This window comes from Abramis brama (genome assembly GCF_963993115.1).
Source record: "Abramis brama genome assembly, chromosome: 5".
Taxonomy (NCBI): domain Eukaryota; kingdom Metazoa; phylum Chordata; class Actinopteri; order Cypriniformes; family Leuciscidae; genus Abramis; species Abramis brama.
Genome location: NC_139967.1, coordinates 5115914 through 5130877, shown reverse-complemented (window position 1 = coordinate 5130877; position 14964 = coordinate 5115914). Strand labels below are relative to the sequence as shown.

Sequence of the window (14964 nt, the reverse complement as noted above, 5' to 3'; positions counted from 1 at the left end):
TCTTTCGGTTAATAAAGTCTGTTCACTTTTATCTTCGTCTTCGCGTCATACCTACACCACACTCGGCCAGTGTGACACTTATGCGGTCCTTGTGGTTTGCTTTTGTTTATGATAACAGAAGTATAAATATACAAAAATATTTCAACCTGCTAAAATTCAAGTTAAATTGCTGCATTACAAATAGTTCATTGTACTTCGACCCCTTCGCATGTTGTGTTACTGATAAAGAAAACTGATTTGGCACCATCACATCGAATTGATCATGTAAATTAACTGGTTTTATTCAAGTCAAATATTATTAAATATTGCTGAATCAACCTAAATATATTAATATATATATATATATATATATATATATATATATATATATATATATATATATATATATATATATATATATATATTGTGACGAGTCTCTCTGGGCATATCAGCGTCGCCCTGGCAACCAACGCACGGCACCTGCACGTCCTCATCACGGGCTGATCGGTCACAGCTGCAGCCCGTCATCAAGCGGCTGTAAAAGCCGCCACTGCTCTCACTTCGGGAGACACCCGTCTCATGCTGAACGTGCTGGTACTAATCCTTTGTTTCTCACCTAACAGAAGGCAGCGAGTGACCGACAGCCCAACTGAGCACGCCTGGACACCCACCTTCACGAGCACGAGGACTTCACAGGAGCACCAGCCACGAAGACAGCCCTCTTCTTGTTTCACCGTTTCACCTTTATTGAAGTATTTTTCAATAAATCCATCCTCCGGGGCTAATTTTCACCGAGCGACCTTGTTGTGTGATTTCTCACCCGTGACATCTGGTGGAGAATGCGGGCAACTGCATGAGAAATCACACACAAGTGTTTGCAGTGCACCGCAGTAATATATATTTTTTTCTCTCTTTGTTCACCACCCCCAGCACCGATCGGCGCTCTCTCTCCTCGGGGAGATGGAGGAACTACTGCACCGCCTCACAGAAGTAAGCATCCGTCAGCAGCAGATAATGGAACATATGGCCACTCGGCAGGGCAGAGCTGAAGAAGACATCGCTGCCCTCCATGCCCAGGCTGCCCAGCCGGTTCCACTACCTGACCCCCGAATGCGAGCGACCCGGCTTTTGCCCAAAATGACGGCTCACGATGATGTTGAGGCATACCTACAAATATTTGAAACCACTGCTAACCGTGAGGGATGGCCCATAGAAGACTGGGTTTCCGCGCTGGCACCTCTCCTCACTGGTGAAGCTCAACGAGCTTATTTTTCCCTTCCTCCCGCGATCACTGACGACTACAGGGAAGTGAAACGCGAGATCCTCGCCCGGCTGGGTCTTTCCCCCATCTGTGCAGCGCAACAGTTCCACGAGTGGGATTTCAAAGTCCGGGTGCCAGCGCGAGCCCAGGCCGCTGATCTCGTCCGTTTGGCTCAACACTGGCTGCTGGACGGGGAACCCACCGCAGCTCAGGTAGTGGAACGAGTGGTCATCGATCGCCTACTCCGCGCCCTGCCTCGGTCCCATCATCAGGCGGTGGGTATGAGGAACCCCGGCACTGTCCTCGCCTTGGTGGAGGCGATCGAGCTGGCGGATGCTGTCCACCAACGGGAGGCTGGAGAGAGAGCGCCGCCCTTTCCCCGGAGGGTGGTCCAGGAGCGACGCACCGCCGGAGGGCACCTCGCGCGCAGTTGGCAGACCGACAGTTCCGTCTCCGATGGACGAGCCAATGCCCACCGCTGAACCCACGACGCCTCCGCGGACCTGGCTGGCGGGCTGCATCGTCCATCAGCGCATTCCACCTGCGGCTCCAGAGGCGGACGTCAAGTTGAACGGCAAGCCCGTCCGGGCGCTTCTGGATTCGGGCAGCGCGGTCACCCTCATCCAGGCCCATCTGTGCCCCCCTCACCCTGGCCAAAAAAGTTACCTACCGATCACGTGTGTGCATGGAGACACCCAACAAGTTCCAGCTCGCCACGTGAACATCGCTGCCGCCCATGGCGCCTAGCCCGTTGAAGCCGGAAAAACTTACCAGTCCCACTACTGCTTGGAAGAGATTACTCGCCTACTCGCCGCCGCCGCTCAGCCCGCCAGCCCGGAACGGAACTGTCGCCGTCGTCGCCGGCCACAGGGACCCCGCCGCCGGTCGGCGCTGCTAGCTTCGGACAGCGGGAGAGATGGTGAGTCCCCCTCGCTAAGTACTAACTTATTCTATGATGTATTCCAGCAGGCCAGCGAGGGGGGCTCTTTTGCCAAAGACCAGCGGGAGGACGATCGGCTGAAGCACTGTTGGAGTCAAGTTAGAGCCATTGACGGCAAAGACGTCCTCCCACGGCCCCATCCTCTCCCACATTTTGTAGTCCGAAGCGGTCTGCTATACTGCGTCGCCCAGCGAAGGGGGGAGGAGAAGGAACTTCTAGTCGTCCCTCGGACGAAGACAGAGACCATCCTCGAGTTAGCCCATTCACATCCGATGGCCGGTCACCTAGGAGCGGCTAACACCATCCAGCGGATCCGGGATCGTTTTCACTGGCCAGGCCTGGAGGCCGACGTGAAAGGTTTCTGCAAAGCCTGCCCGACCTGCCAACGCACGGCTCCCAGGACTCCTCCCCCCAGTCCGCTGATTCCCTTACCCATCATCGAGGTGCCCTTCGGTGGGGCCGTTGCCTAAGTCTGCCCGAGGACATGAACACATCCTCGTCATCGTGGATTACGCCACCCGGTATCCAGAAGCAGTCCCCCTGCGGAAATCCACAGCGAAAGCCATCGCCCAGGAGCTGTTTCTGTTGGCCAGCCGGGTCGGCATCCCGACTGAAATCCTGTCTGACCAGGGAACACCGTTCATGTCCCGGCTAATGGCTGACCTCTGCAGGCTGCTGGGGGTGAAACAGTTGAGGACAACCGTCTATCACCCGCAAACCGACGGACTCGTGGAACGCTTTAACCAAACCCTAAAACAGATGCTCCGAAGGGTAGCAGCGGAGGACAAGCGGGACTGGGACCTTATGATCCCTTACGTCCTCTTCGGCATCCGCGAGGTCCCTCAAGCCTCAACTGGTTTCACCCCCTTCGAACTCCTATTCGGCCGCCAGCCTCGGGGCCTGCTGGATGTAGCTCGGGAGGCCTGGGAGCAGCAGCCTGCCCCCCACCGCACGGTCATCGAGCACGTAACACAGATGAGGGAGAGGATAGACCGCGTCATGCCATTAGTCCGGGAGCACCTCAGCAAGGCACAGCAGGCCCAACAACGCCACTATAATCGGGCAGCCCAACCACGGGAATTCCAGCCAGGAGACAGGGTCATGGTCTTGGTCCCTACCTCCGCTTGTAAGTTCCTGGCATCGTGGCAAGGGCCATACACCGTTGTGGAGAGGGTTGGACCAGTGACATACCGCATACGCCAACCTGGAAGAAGACAAGCAGAGCAATTATATCACATCAACTTACTGAAGAAGTGGCAAGGGACCCGAGACCAGCTCGCTGCTCTCAGTCTCACCGATCCCGTGGTTGTCGACATGGATCCCCACCTGTCGGCTGCCCAGAAGACCGAGCTGCAGCACCTGGTCAGACAGTTTTCGGATGTGTTCTCCTCTAGGCCCGGGCAGACTAACGTCATCCACCACGACATCAGGACGCCCCCTGGAGTAATCGTCAGGCAACGGCCCTACCGAGTCCCAGAAGCTCGTCGGCAGGCTATTGAGGAGGAAATCCAGGAAATGCTGAAGTTGGGGGTAATCGAACCATCTCGCAGCCCATGGTCCAGCCCTATCGTGATGGTACCCAAACCGGATGGCACCCTCCGCTTCTGCAATGACTTCCGCAGGCTGAACGAAGTCTCCGAATTCGACGGCTATCCCATGCCTCGGGTCGACGAGCTGCTAGACCGCCTGGGGAGGGCCCGGTACATCACAACCCTGGACCTCACCAAGGGATACTGGCAGGTACCACTTACCTCTTCTGCTAAACCGAAGACTGCTTTTTCTACCCCTAGTGGCCACTGGCAGTACCGGACCCTTCCCTTTGGCCTTCATGGAGCACCAGCGACCTTTCAGCGCATGATGGACATCATCCTGAGGCCCCACCAAGCGTATGCAGCCGCGTATATAGATGACGTCGTGGTTCATTCCGAGGCATGGGATGAACATCTGGAACGTCTGCGGAGGGTGCTCTCGGAGCTCCGGCGGGCTGGGCTAACCGCCAACCCCCGCAAATGCCACCTAGCGCTATCCGAGGCGAAGTACCTGGGATTCCAGGTCGGCCGAGGCCTCATCCGCCCCCAAGAGAAAAAGGTGGAAGCCATACGCACCGCTCCAAAACCACAGACAAAGTCCCAGGTACGAGCCTTTTTGGGGTTGGCGGGGTACTATCGCTGTTTTATCCCCAACTTCTCCTCTTTAGCCGCCCCCCTGACAGACCTGACCAGGAAGGGGCAGCCTGAGAAGATCTGTTGGACGACAGCCGCCGAGGAGGCCTTCGCCCAACTCAAGACGGCACTTACAGCGTCTCCGGTACTCCGCACCCCTGACTTCGGCTGCCCCTTCCTGCTGCAAACGGATGCTTCCGACACCGGACTAGGAGCCGTCCTGTCACAAGTCCAGGAAGGTGAGGAGCATCCCATTCTCTACATCAGCAGGAAGTTGTCCCAGGCAGAGAAGAACTACGCCGCCGTCGAGAAGGAGGCCCTGGCCATCAAGTGGGCAGTCCTGGAGCTGCGTTATTACCTCCTCGGCCGTAAGTTCACCCTGCTGACCGACCATGCCCCTCTACAGTGGATGGCCCGGGCTAAAGATACCAACGCCAGGGTGACCCGCTGGTTCCTCGCGCTCCAGGACTTCCACTTCGAAGTGCGACATCGGGCCGGGGCCGCCAACGCCAACGCCGATGGACTCTCACGGATGTGGACAGCTTTTTCAGGTCTGTCAGGGGTCATTCCCCACCCACCCCTTATTTCACCTCTACGATCTCCTCTCGTTCCCAGGGCCAGAACGACGCTTGGGGGGGGGGGAATGTGACGAGTCTCTCTGGGCATATCAGCGTCGCCCTGGCAACCAACGCACGGCACCTGCACGTCCTCATCACGCGCTGATCGGTCACAGCTGCAGCCCGTCATCAAGCGGCTGTAAAAGCCGCCACTGCTCTCACTTCGGGAGACACCCGTCTCATGCTGAACGTGCTGGTACTAATCCTTTGTTTCTCACCTAACAGAAGGCAGCGAGTGACCGACAGCCCGACTGAGCACGCCTGGACACCCACCTTCACGAGCACGAGGACTTCACAGGAGCACCAGCCACGAAGACAGCCCTCTTCTTGTTTCACCATTTCACCTTTATTGAAGTATTTTTCAATAAATCCACCCTCCGGGGCTAATTTTCACCGAGCGACCTTGTTGTGTGATTTCTCACCCGTGACAATATATATATATATATATATATATAAAATTATTATATAAATTAATAATTTATATATAATTAAATCAGGTAGAAATAGCTTTTTAAGGTACAATTGCAGTTTACCACTTTTTACAGTGTAGTTCATTGCACTTCTATCTCTTATTTGATAAAGTTTACATCATAATTCTGCAACTTTCCTGTTTATTATTGTATAAAGTGCTATAAAAATAAATGTGACTTGACTTCGACCACTTTAAATATAATTACCGCTAAAGAAAATTTAATTGAAACTCTTCAATGAAATGTTTTCATAAAATAGCATTTTAAGACCACCTTGACGCAGAATTGTATCCAGGCACCTTTGGCATAATATTTTCAACGTACTATGATTTAGCATTTTGCATGCAAGATTAGACAGAATGCATCTTGAGTGTCTTAAAGTGGCATAGAATCTGATTGGTTGTTTTAAGAGTGGCTTGAAATCTGATTGGCTGCTGTTGTAAAGCATTTCTTTAGCAGTATGAAATCTAGTGCTAACTTTACCAACCTCATGTATTTCCCTCTAGCAAGCACAGTCCAAATCTGACCTCTGACTGAACCCCACTGATACAAGACATTCTGCATTCAGAATGTGGCCCAGATTCACATCCACACAGAACAAAACACACCGGCACAAACCTGGCGTAGCGTTCGATCTGTTTTCTGGCAGGAAGCGTGCAGCTGTCAGGCCAAAAGGATTCTTCTTCACCCTTCTGTCTTTCTTCAGGATCTCCAGAGCACAGCGTGGGTCTTCGTACGCTCCTACAGGGGGCGTTTCATCCTTGACCGGACTGAACCGCTGCGAGAACCAGCACAATACTGAGATCAGATGAAAATCGACACAGGGCGGCATTCACAACCCAGTTTGCTTCTGTGAGTCGATTACATTTTACTAAAAGATAATGAAGACTATAATGTGCTCTGATGAATTGTGCACAAGACCAGAAACGTGTATTAGGCAAGTCAATAAGGTCCATTTTGATTTCATGCGACTAATCAAGAGCAGCTGTTATTAGAACTTATTACACAGCTCTATGAAATGCTTGATGCTGATTGGTCAATAACGTCATTTCGAGGTCAGTTATTCCCCGATAATGATCATCGTCAATTGCAACACTGTACAGTGACCGCTCTTCCTTCTCTCATGTTTCTCGTATCACACCATGGACATGCTGGTGGCATCTAGTGCCTCAGTTATCGACTGTAAAAGGAGGACTTCAGCACTAATAGTAGGTAGAATGCTTTGTAATAGCATTGCAAGAATGTAATAGATCATGAGATAATAAACAAGTATGGTTTCTTCTTAAATCAATATTTCATGTCCCTGTCATTATTTATTTGGTGAAATCTGTGAAATAAAAGTGAGATAATAAAATCAAATCCATATTTTTATTTATCAATATCAAATTATTTACTTATGTGGAGAGTAGACATGTAATAACCGGGATAATGTACAGTACATCCAGCCGGATGTTTTCACAAAGAAAAAACTTCAGGGTGATACAAGTCAGGGTCCTTATCATCCTGTCAGAGTTTATTTTGCGATAACATCCGGCTGGATGTACGTTGTCCCTTATGAATGTATAAAAATAATGCAGTGTGTTGTTGCCTGAGCTCTAGACAGGAAGGCTGGGCTCAACACAGGACCATGTGGTTTACTGGGCGTCTCAAACTGACTCTTTATGTGGTAATGCCCTGGACCTGGGACACCCTATAAACACAAACACACACAAACACACACAGATGCACACAAAAAGAAAAAGACAGCTTATTTGCAGCACAACAGAAAAGCATCCATGCAGAAATGCATCTAACCTTGAGCTCAAGTCTTGCTGCAATAGTGCCCTCTACAGGCAAGACACAACTTCTACATGTCACATTTACACAAAAACAGGGGTTTTCAATCTTTTAGATGCCATGGACCCCCAAATACGATCATCCTTGTGTGAGGGACCCCATCCTAACATTTAAAAAGCATCTATCTTTTAAAAATACCCAATTTATATATTATATAAATATTATAAATCAAAAAAATTGTTTCTATTAAATTACAATATACATTATTTATTTAATTTATATAAAAAATATATATATTTTATTTATTTTAACTAAAATATGTTTTTTTATATATATATATATTTAATAGAATAACTAATCTTTTTTTTTATTTACCTATTTATTTTAATTTTATTATTTATTTATTTTATATTTTTTAAATTAGCTTTAATTTACATTTAACTTTAACTTGCAGCTTCAGTGCTGTCAAATGTCTTAAAAAATAAAAAAAGTCCAGTACAAGTGATCCAAAAATAGCAACACGTATAGAACAGGGACTAAAGACAAAATGATATAATGAGGTTTTAACCTTCTTCTCCTCCTGCAGAGTCACCAGCTCATGGTATCGAGGGACGACCAGCTCTGAACGGCCTTTCTGCTCTCGCGTGAGATTCACATTCTCATAGTGGACCGTGTGATCGCTGGTACACACACAAACACACACAGGGATGCACAAAATCAAAGGAAACACCAAAGAGTGCTGAAGGGATGCTGTATTTCTGTAGGCCAAAACCATGAAACGAGTTAGGATTTTAGCAGTTCCATCAGCCTGAAGTCAATGGGTTTTTGGTTAAATGCCTTTAAAAAAGGTCTGTGGTGAACACAAGCTCAAGATTTTTCACATTTTATTCTGACATAAAATATAATCTTTAAAAAGATGGTTGCTAACAAGAGTCTAAATGGGATATTAAGGTCCTGTTTACACCTGGTATTAAGATGCGTTTTGGTCGATCGGATCATGAGTAGATGAGGGAGAAACATTCCCGTTTACACCTGGTGTTTTAATTCGTCTCTTTTGTCCACTTTCAAACACTTCTGTCCTGATTTCTTTTGATGGGAGGGTCTGTGGGCAGGTAAATGTATGGGTTTATTCAGATCTTTCAAACTAATGGGAGAAATAATCTCACGCAATTTACATATGAACGCGCCCGGAGGCGACAGGAAAACTTTCGTTTCTGCTCTGACAGGTAGTGGTGGAAAGTGGACAAGCTCAAAATGTTTTAGACCCCGTTTACTCCTGCATTTAGCGTAAGTGATGGTGATGTTGAAGTCATGTGAACCTGGTGTAGTTTATTATAGCCTACGTTTAGCTTTTTACTTCTGGCGATTGTATTCAGGCTTCAAAATTCAATAGAAATTGTATTTGTGAAGATTATCATGATGGACAATATGTGTACGAATCAGTAACTTTTGTTGATCACAGAGCTTATTTTCTGCAATAATCCAAAATCCAGTAGAAAAATAGTATTTGTTTTTTGTCGGGCGAACCAGGGTGATGATGACTTCCAGGTTGGCCAACAGAAATATGTCACCCCTGCAGCACTGACGCAAACAGCACTGACTTCTATCATTTGCAGAAAAGTCAGTCATGCAGATTAGATTTGAATAGATCAAGGAAGTGTTTTCGAGTTTTGTGTGCAGTATGCATCAGACGGTCAGCGAACAGATGTGGGTGTGCCGTCTGAGGCTGAGACCATGTGACATTTATTCTGAAGCATCTACATATGACAAACAAGGTCCAGATGCTTCAGAATAAAGTTTGAAAAACAATGCAAACGATGTTGTGTTGAGAGCAAATCAATCAAACTCACTCCTGTAGTTCATACTGTCCTGGTCCAGGTTGGTCTTCGCCCTTTACCTGCTCTCTCCGGCCTGACATCTTCCCAAACTGCACACCTTTATACTTCTGAAAGGATGACAGCTCCTCCTGCAAAACATATATATATATATATATATGAGGTCAAATATTAGTTTACAATTATCAGCATTTTCACTGGACATAATTATGCAGATTTATGTTTTGATGGTCAAATGTCATAGAGCATACTTTAGCATTCAAAGTCCATTTATTGAAACTAAGCTGCAAATAAACCAAGATAATTCAGAACCATAAAATAATCGTGTGTGGGGGTTTAAATATGTATAAAATAACATGTTGGTAAAATAATTGAATATATATATATATATATATATATATATATATTTATATATATATATATATGAGGTCAAACTAATATTTGACCTCAGATATATATATGTTTTGCAGGAGGAGCTGTCATTAGTATAATATACACAGTATAACACACACACACACACACACACACGCACACACACATACATTATATATAATGTAAGTAAGGGAATATCCACAGCTGGTTGTGAATGAAATGATTTTAATGCATGAAGCAGAGTGTGGTTGCCTTGGAAAAGCGCATTAAAATTGTATAATGCACACCTAGCCATGGATTATCATGCTTATACTATGATAATTTGCCAGCATCGACAACTTAACTTTGTTATTGATTCGGAAGCGAAGCTTTTTATTAATAAAGTCACGGCCCACGGGGCACTCAGCGTTGATGACAAGTTCCTGTGCTCCTGAATGTTTCTGTGTGTGTGCACCGCGATCTCAGCTCTCTGTGTGCGCGAGTGACGTGTGTGTGCACCGCGATCTCAGCTCTCTGTGTGCGAGTGACGTGTGTGTGCACCGCGATCTCAGCTCTCTGTGTGCGAGTGACGTGTGTGTGCACCGCGATCTCAGCTCTCTGTGTGCGAGTGACGAGATGTGTGTGTGCACCGCGATCTCAGCTCTCTGTGTGCGAGTGACGTGTGTGTGCACCGCGATCTCAGCTCTCTGTGTGCGAGTGACGTGTGTGTGCACCGCGATCTCAGCTCTCTGTGTGCGAGTGACGTGTGTGTGCACCGCGATCTCAGCTCTCTGTGTGCGAGTGACGTGTGTGTGCACCGCGATCTCAGCTCTCTGTGTGCGAGTGACGAGATGTGTGTGTGCACCGCGATCTCAGCTCTCTGTGTGCGAGTGACGTGTGTGTGCACCGCGATCTCAGCTCTCTGTGTGCGAGTGACGTGTGTGTGCACCGCGATCTCAGCTCTCAGTGTGCGAGTGACGAGATGTGTGTGTGCACCGCGATCTCAGCTCTCTGTGTGCGAGTGACGTGTGTGTGCACCGCGATCTCAGCTCTCTGTGTGCGAGTGATGTGTGTGTGCACCGCGATCTCAGCTCTCTGTGTGTGAGTGACGTGTGTGTGCACCGCGATCTCAGCTCTCTGTGTGTGAGTGACGAGATGTGTGTGCGCTTCAATGAAAACAGCGCATTAATAAAGAATGGCGATTAAACTGACTTGAAACTACTTGTGCATTAAACTGTTTTATTGCACACCTTCCAGCCAATCAGAATCGAGTATTCAGACAGACCATGGGATAAATTTATATATATACATAAATATAATGTAAATCAGCCATAACATTGGCTATTAGTCATAATAAATCATAATATATATCACGATCAGCCAAATTTTCAGTATCACTGATATGCACTGATAATAAAACCTTGATAGAAACGGTTGATGAAACTCATCAAGGTCTTGAAACAAAGCCGATGCAAGTGAAACAACATAAAATGCTAGAATATGTGTAGAGTATGACCATTTTAATCTACAAAAACAGATAAAAATGGGTGGAAAATGTGTAATCAACTAGCAACCCCAGAGCCGAGCGAGAGAAACAGAGATGCACCATGACGGATGGCCCTGTGCTTTGATACAGGGTTCTTCCCCCTCTAGAGGAAGTTGGCAGCTCAATGGCCAATGAAAGATGATTTGATTAAAGCTGAGTCCAGCATCTGCTGCATTATTGTAAGTGAATATTGAAATATAACGTAAAGAATAATTACCCAGGGTTTTCGGTCCTGACAGTAAAATGGATGAGTGCTGCACTTTGTGACTTTTTAAAATAATGCAGCGATCATTAGTAATGGAAACAGCCTCAGCACTAATGATGCAGAGCGGAGGGGTATTAGACGGTCTTCTGTTAATGGACACATCTGACCTCACACACACACTCAAACCGCTCCATTAGACCTGTATCTTTTTCATGACTGAGTGCACATCCATTTACACATATTGCTGGGAATCTGTCTGACCGGTAAGGGGTTGTAGAAGGCCGGGCCGAGGGTCTGGTCTCTGGTGGGGGGTTTGTGTCTGTGTAGGACACCTTGAGCATCCTCTTCATATCCAAACGCCTGAGCGGGAGACGGGATGGATGGAGCATCAGGATTCAGCAGCATCTTCATCACTTTATGGACGGTCTGCAGACATCGTAAAGACATTTACTCAAAAAACAAATCAGAGCATTAAAGGGTAACTCTCGCCAAAATGGAACATAGGGTCTTTTTGTTAATCTACCCGAGGCAAACTTTTGTGTAAAAGCATAATTAGAATGGAAAAAGATTTCCACTTTTTAAGATTTCCACTTTTAAGATTGACCATATTTTCATTTTCGGTCAAATTGCCTTTTGAATGGGAGTGCTAGGGGCACGACTATGATAGCATCAAAAATCGCTATTTTTAAAACACTAAGAAGGCTCGACACAACATGAAATTGTGCTGGAAGTATTTTCCGTTTTTGGGTCCCATTGACTTCCATAGTATATTTTTTTCCTACTATGGAAGTCAATGGGACCCAGAAACTGTCTGGTTACTGATAATCTTCTAAATATCTTCTTTTCTGTTCAGCAGAAGAAAGAAATTCATACAGGTTTGAAACAACATGAGGGTGAGTATATGATGACAGAATTTTCATTTTAAAAGTGAACTTCTCCTTTAAGGTGACGTAGTTACATTGTAATTACTCATATAAGTACTGAGTAATATTAAATAACTACATGTACCTACTATAGAGTTAGGGTTAGGGTCAGGGTTTGGTTTAGAGTTAGTTACTGTTATTACTATAGTAAGTACATGAAGTAACGTGTAACTACGTCACCTTAAAATAAAGTGTTACCTAATTGCTCATAAAATCTCATTTGATCTTTAACTAAATCGTGTGGGTTTTATTGAACACTTTGTCTAAATATTGTTGATTACTGAAAATTACACAATTTAAAGGTCCCATATTGTCAAAAATGAAATTTCCTGTCTTTTTTCATGATATGAGAGATCTATGGGCGATGTAACTACCATATAAGTTTTAAAACAGTCGATCCACAGACAAATGCACACAGCCTGCATAAAGTAGCTGTGCTTTTTCACAAGCCGTTGTGACTTCCGTATAAATATGATGTCAGAACTACTCAGTCACCGCCTTCAGTCACCACCCCGAGCACTGCCCACCAATGGTGGGTCACTCAGAAAACAACAGGCCAATCAGAAGAGAGGCTCATGAATATTAAGTAGACAGGCCAAAATCGACCTGTTCTTAGCAGAGCTCCTGAGAAAGCACTTATTCCACAATTATATATTCTTAAGGACCTCAAAACCTAAAATAAAACTTCAGAATGGTGTACAATATGGGTCCTTTAAAATATGCAATGATCCTACTAACAGGCTTCATTATCTTTATGCAAAATATTATTTGTTATTTTTCCTTACATTTTTGGTTGAAATATGGCCAACACATTTCTTTGGAAATTCACCTGTGTAATTCACCAAATTTAATTTTGTATATATTTTTAACACACACACACACACACACACACACACACACACACACACACACACACACACACACCCATCTCATCTTATCTTTATTTTTTTTATTAACACACTGTCTATATTTTGGTAAATGTGCATAAGTGGTGTGAAAATGACACAATTCAAAAGGATGCAATGATCCTACAAACAGGCTTTATTATCTTTATGCAAAATATCATTTGTTATTTTTCTTTTTCTTTTGATTTGGGGTTAAAATATGACCTGGACATTTCTTGTGTGAGATTCACCTTTGCATGAAATCTAAGTAAATTTGTCTTGCCATAATAACAATGATATGATCTTCATAACTCATAACAATAAAAATAAATTATAGTCCATGTGATAATCCAAACTAACGTCTCACCTTCAGACTCTTGTCTGGATTAGTTATTCTGTTCTCTGAAGGGGACACATTGTTCGTAACATTGTACGCTCCCGGCCCTGGCACATCTGACACCACGTCATCAAACCGCTTGGAACGATTCTGAAGACTGTTTCCTCCCAAAACATGATTCTGCAATATTCCAGTTATTTTGCACTTGTCACTGACATATTAACTGATTGCACAGTGATATTAAAACCATAACATACCCTGGTAATGCCACAGTTATACTGTCCTGGTCCAGGAGAGAGGAGACCACTGCCCGTCCCCAGGAACCCAGTCTCTCTAATGGACAGCGAGAGGAAGGGGGCATACGAATCTGTAGAAGTATATCAACAATAACTCTTACAAATAATAATAACAATTATTATTATATTGGTATTACTACTATACAAATCCAATAGCCTAGTAGATTGATCACAGGTGTCTAAACTATTAAACAAAGGTTTACAAAATAACTAAAAAGGGTTGCACAACCTAATGCCAGAACCTTTTAAAATAAATGCCATGATTAAACTATGGGTTAGTTTAGCAAAACCATGGTTAATATGTGGTTACCATGTTTTTTTATTTATGTGTAAAACCAGGGTCAATTTTGGGGCCACTTGCATACACTTAGCCTAGCCACTATGTTTAAGACTGTCTCAAAGGGATAGATAGAAATAAAGTTACCTTTTTATGTAACTGATTTTAAGAAGTTATGACCAAGATTTAGATGATTAACTTTTAAGACTAGTCTAAGCAGTTTATGCGAACGGCCATTGGTCATAAGTTTTAAAAAATGACTTTATTTCACGTCAAAATGAAAACTTACTGTTTTTGTCGCACAGAGACCTGCTGATATTATAAGATCCTGGTCCAATTTCAGACGTGGTGCTGCTTAATGTCAAATGTGTGACCCTGGGAGCTCGATCATACATGTTGATTAATTATTTATATTGTACATGAAACGTGTTTAATTAACTAATGTAACACACTGTGAGAGCAGTGAAGCGTCTTTCGGTCACTGGAGCGCGTCGGCGCGTTGCCTGGACGCCAATTACAAATACTTTGAGGTTCATGAATATTAATTAGGAAATGGAGACGTCAGTGACTGCCAGTCACTTAACCTGTTATGTTACCAAACTAATGTTCATGAGTTAATCCGTCGACTGAGCACTGAAACGCAGTCTCTCTCTCTCTCTCTCTCTCTCTCTCTCTCTCTCTCTCTCTCTCTCTCTCTCTCTCTATATATATATATATATACACAGTACCGGTCAAAAGTTTGGAAACATTACTATTTTTAATGTTTTTGATAGAAGTATCTTATGCTGTATGATAACTGTGATATTGTAAAATATTATTACCATTTAAAATGACTGTTTTCTGTGTGAATATATTTTAAAATGTAATTATTACTGTGATCAAAGCTGAATTTTCAGCATCCTTACTCCAGTCTTCAGTGTCACATGATCCTTCAAAAATCATTCTAATATTTTAAATGGCAATAATATTTCACAATATTACTGTTTTTTGATCAATTAAATGCAGGCTTGATGAGCATAAGATACTTTTTATTTAAATATAAAATATATAATTAAACGTTTTGGCTGTTATAAGCTTGATCCGCGCCGGCGTGTGGCGCTGTGCG

General features: G+C 44.7%; 1 protein-coding gene across 1 annotated transcript in view; it reads right to left on the bottom strand.

Annotated features, from left to right (window-relative positions):
- The window catches only part of stpg2 (sperm-tail PG-rich repeat containing 2), a gene marked incomplete at its 5' end in the record, with an annotated part of 28638 nt that extends 14384 nt beyond the window's left edge, over window positions 1-14254 (bottom strand). The window contains 8 exons of the mRNA XM_084114865.1: window positions 6048-6207; window positions 7018-7119; window positions 7774-7885; window positions 9056-9171; window positions 11404-11568; window positions 13317-13466; window positions 13544-13653; window positions 14149-14254. Of these exons, the coding sequence (XP_083970991.1) occupies window positions 6048-6207; window positions 7018-7119; window positions 7774-7885; window positions 9056-9171; window positions 11404-11568; window positions 13317-13466; window positions 13544-13653; window positions 14149-14254 (1021 nt within the window). The remainder of the gene's footprint in view (window positions 1-6047; window positions 6208-7017; window positions 7120-7773; window positions 7886-9055; window positions 9172-11403; window positions 11569-13316; window positions 13467-13543; window positions 13654-14148) is intronic.
- Between the last annotated feature and the right edge of the window lie 710 nt (window positions 14255-14964).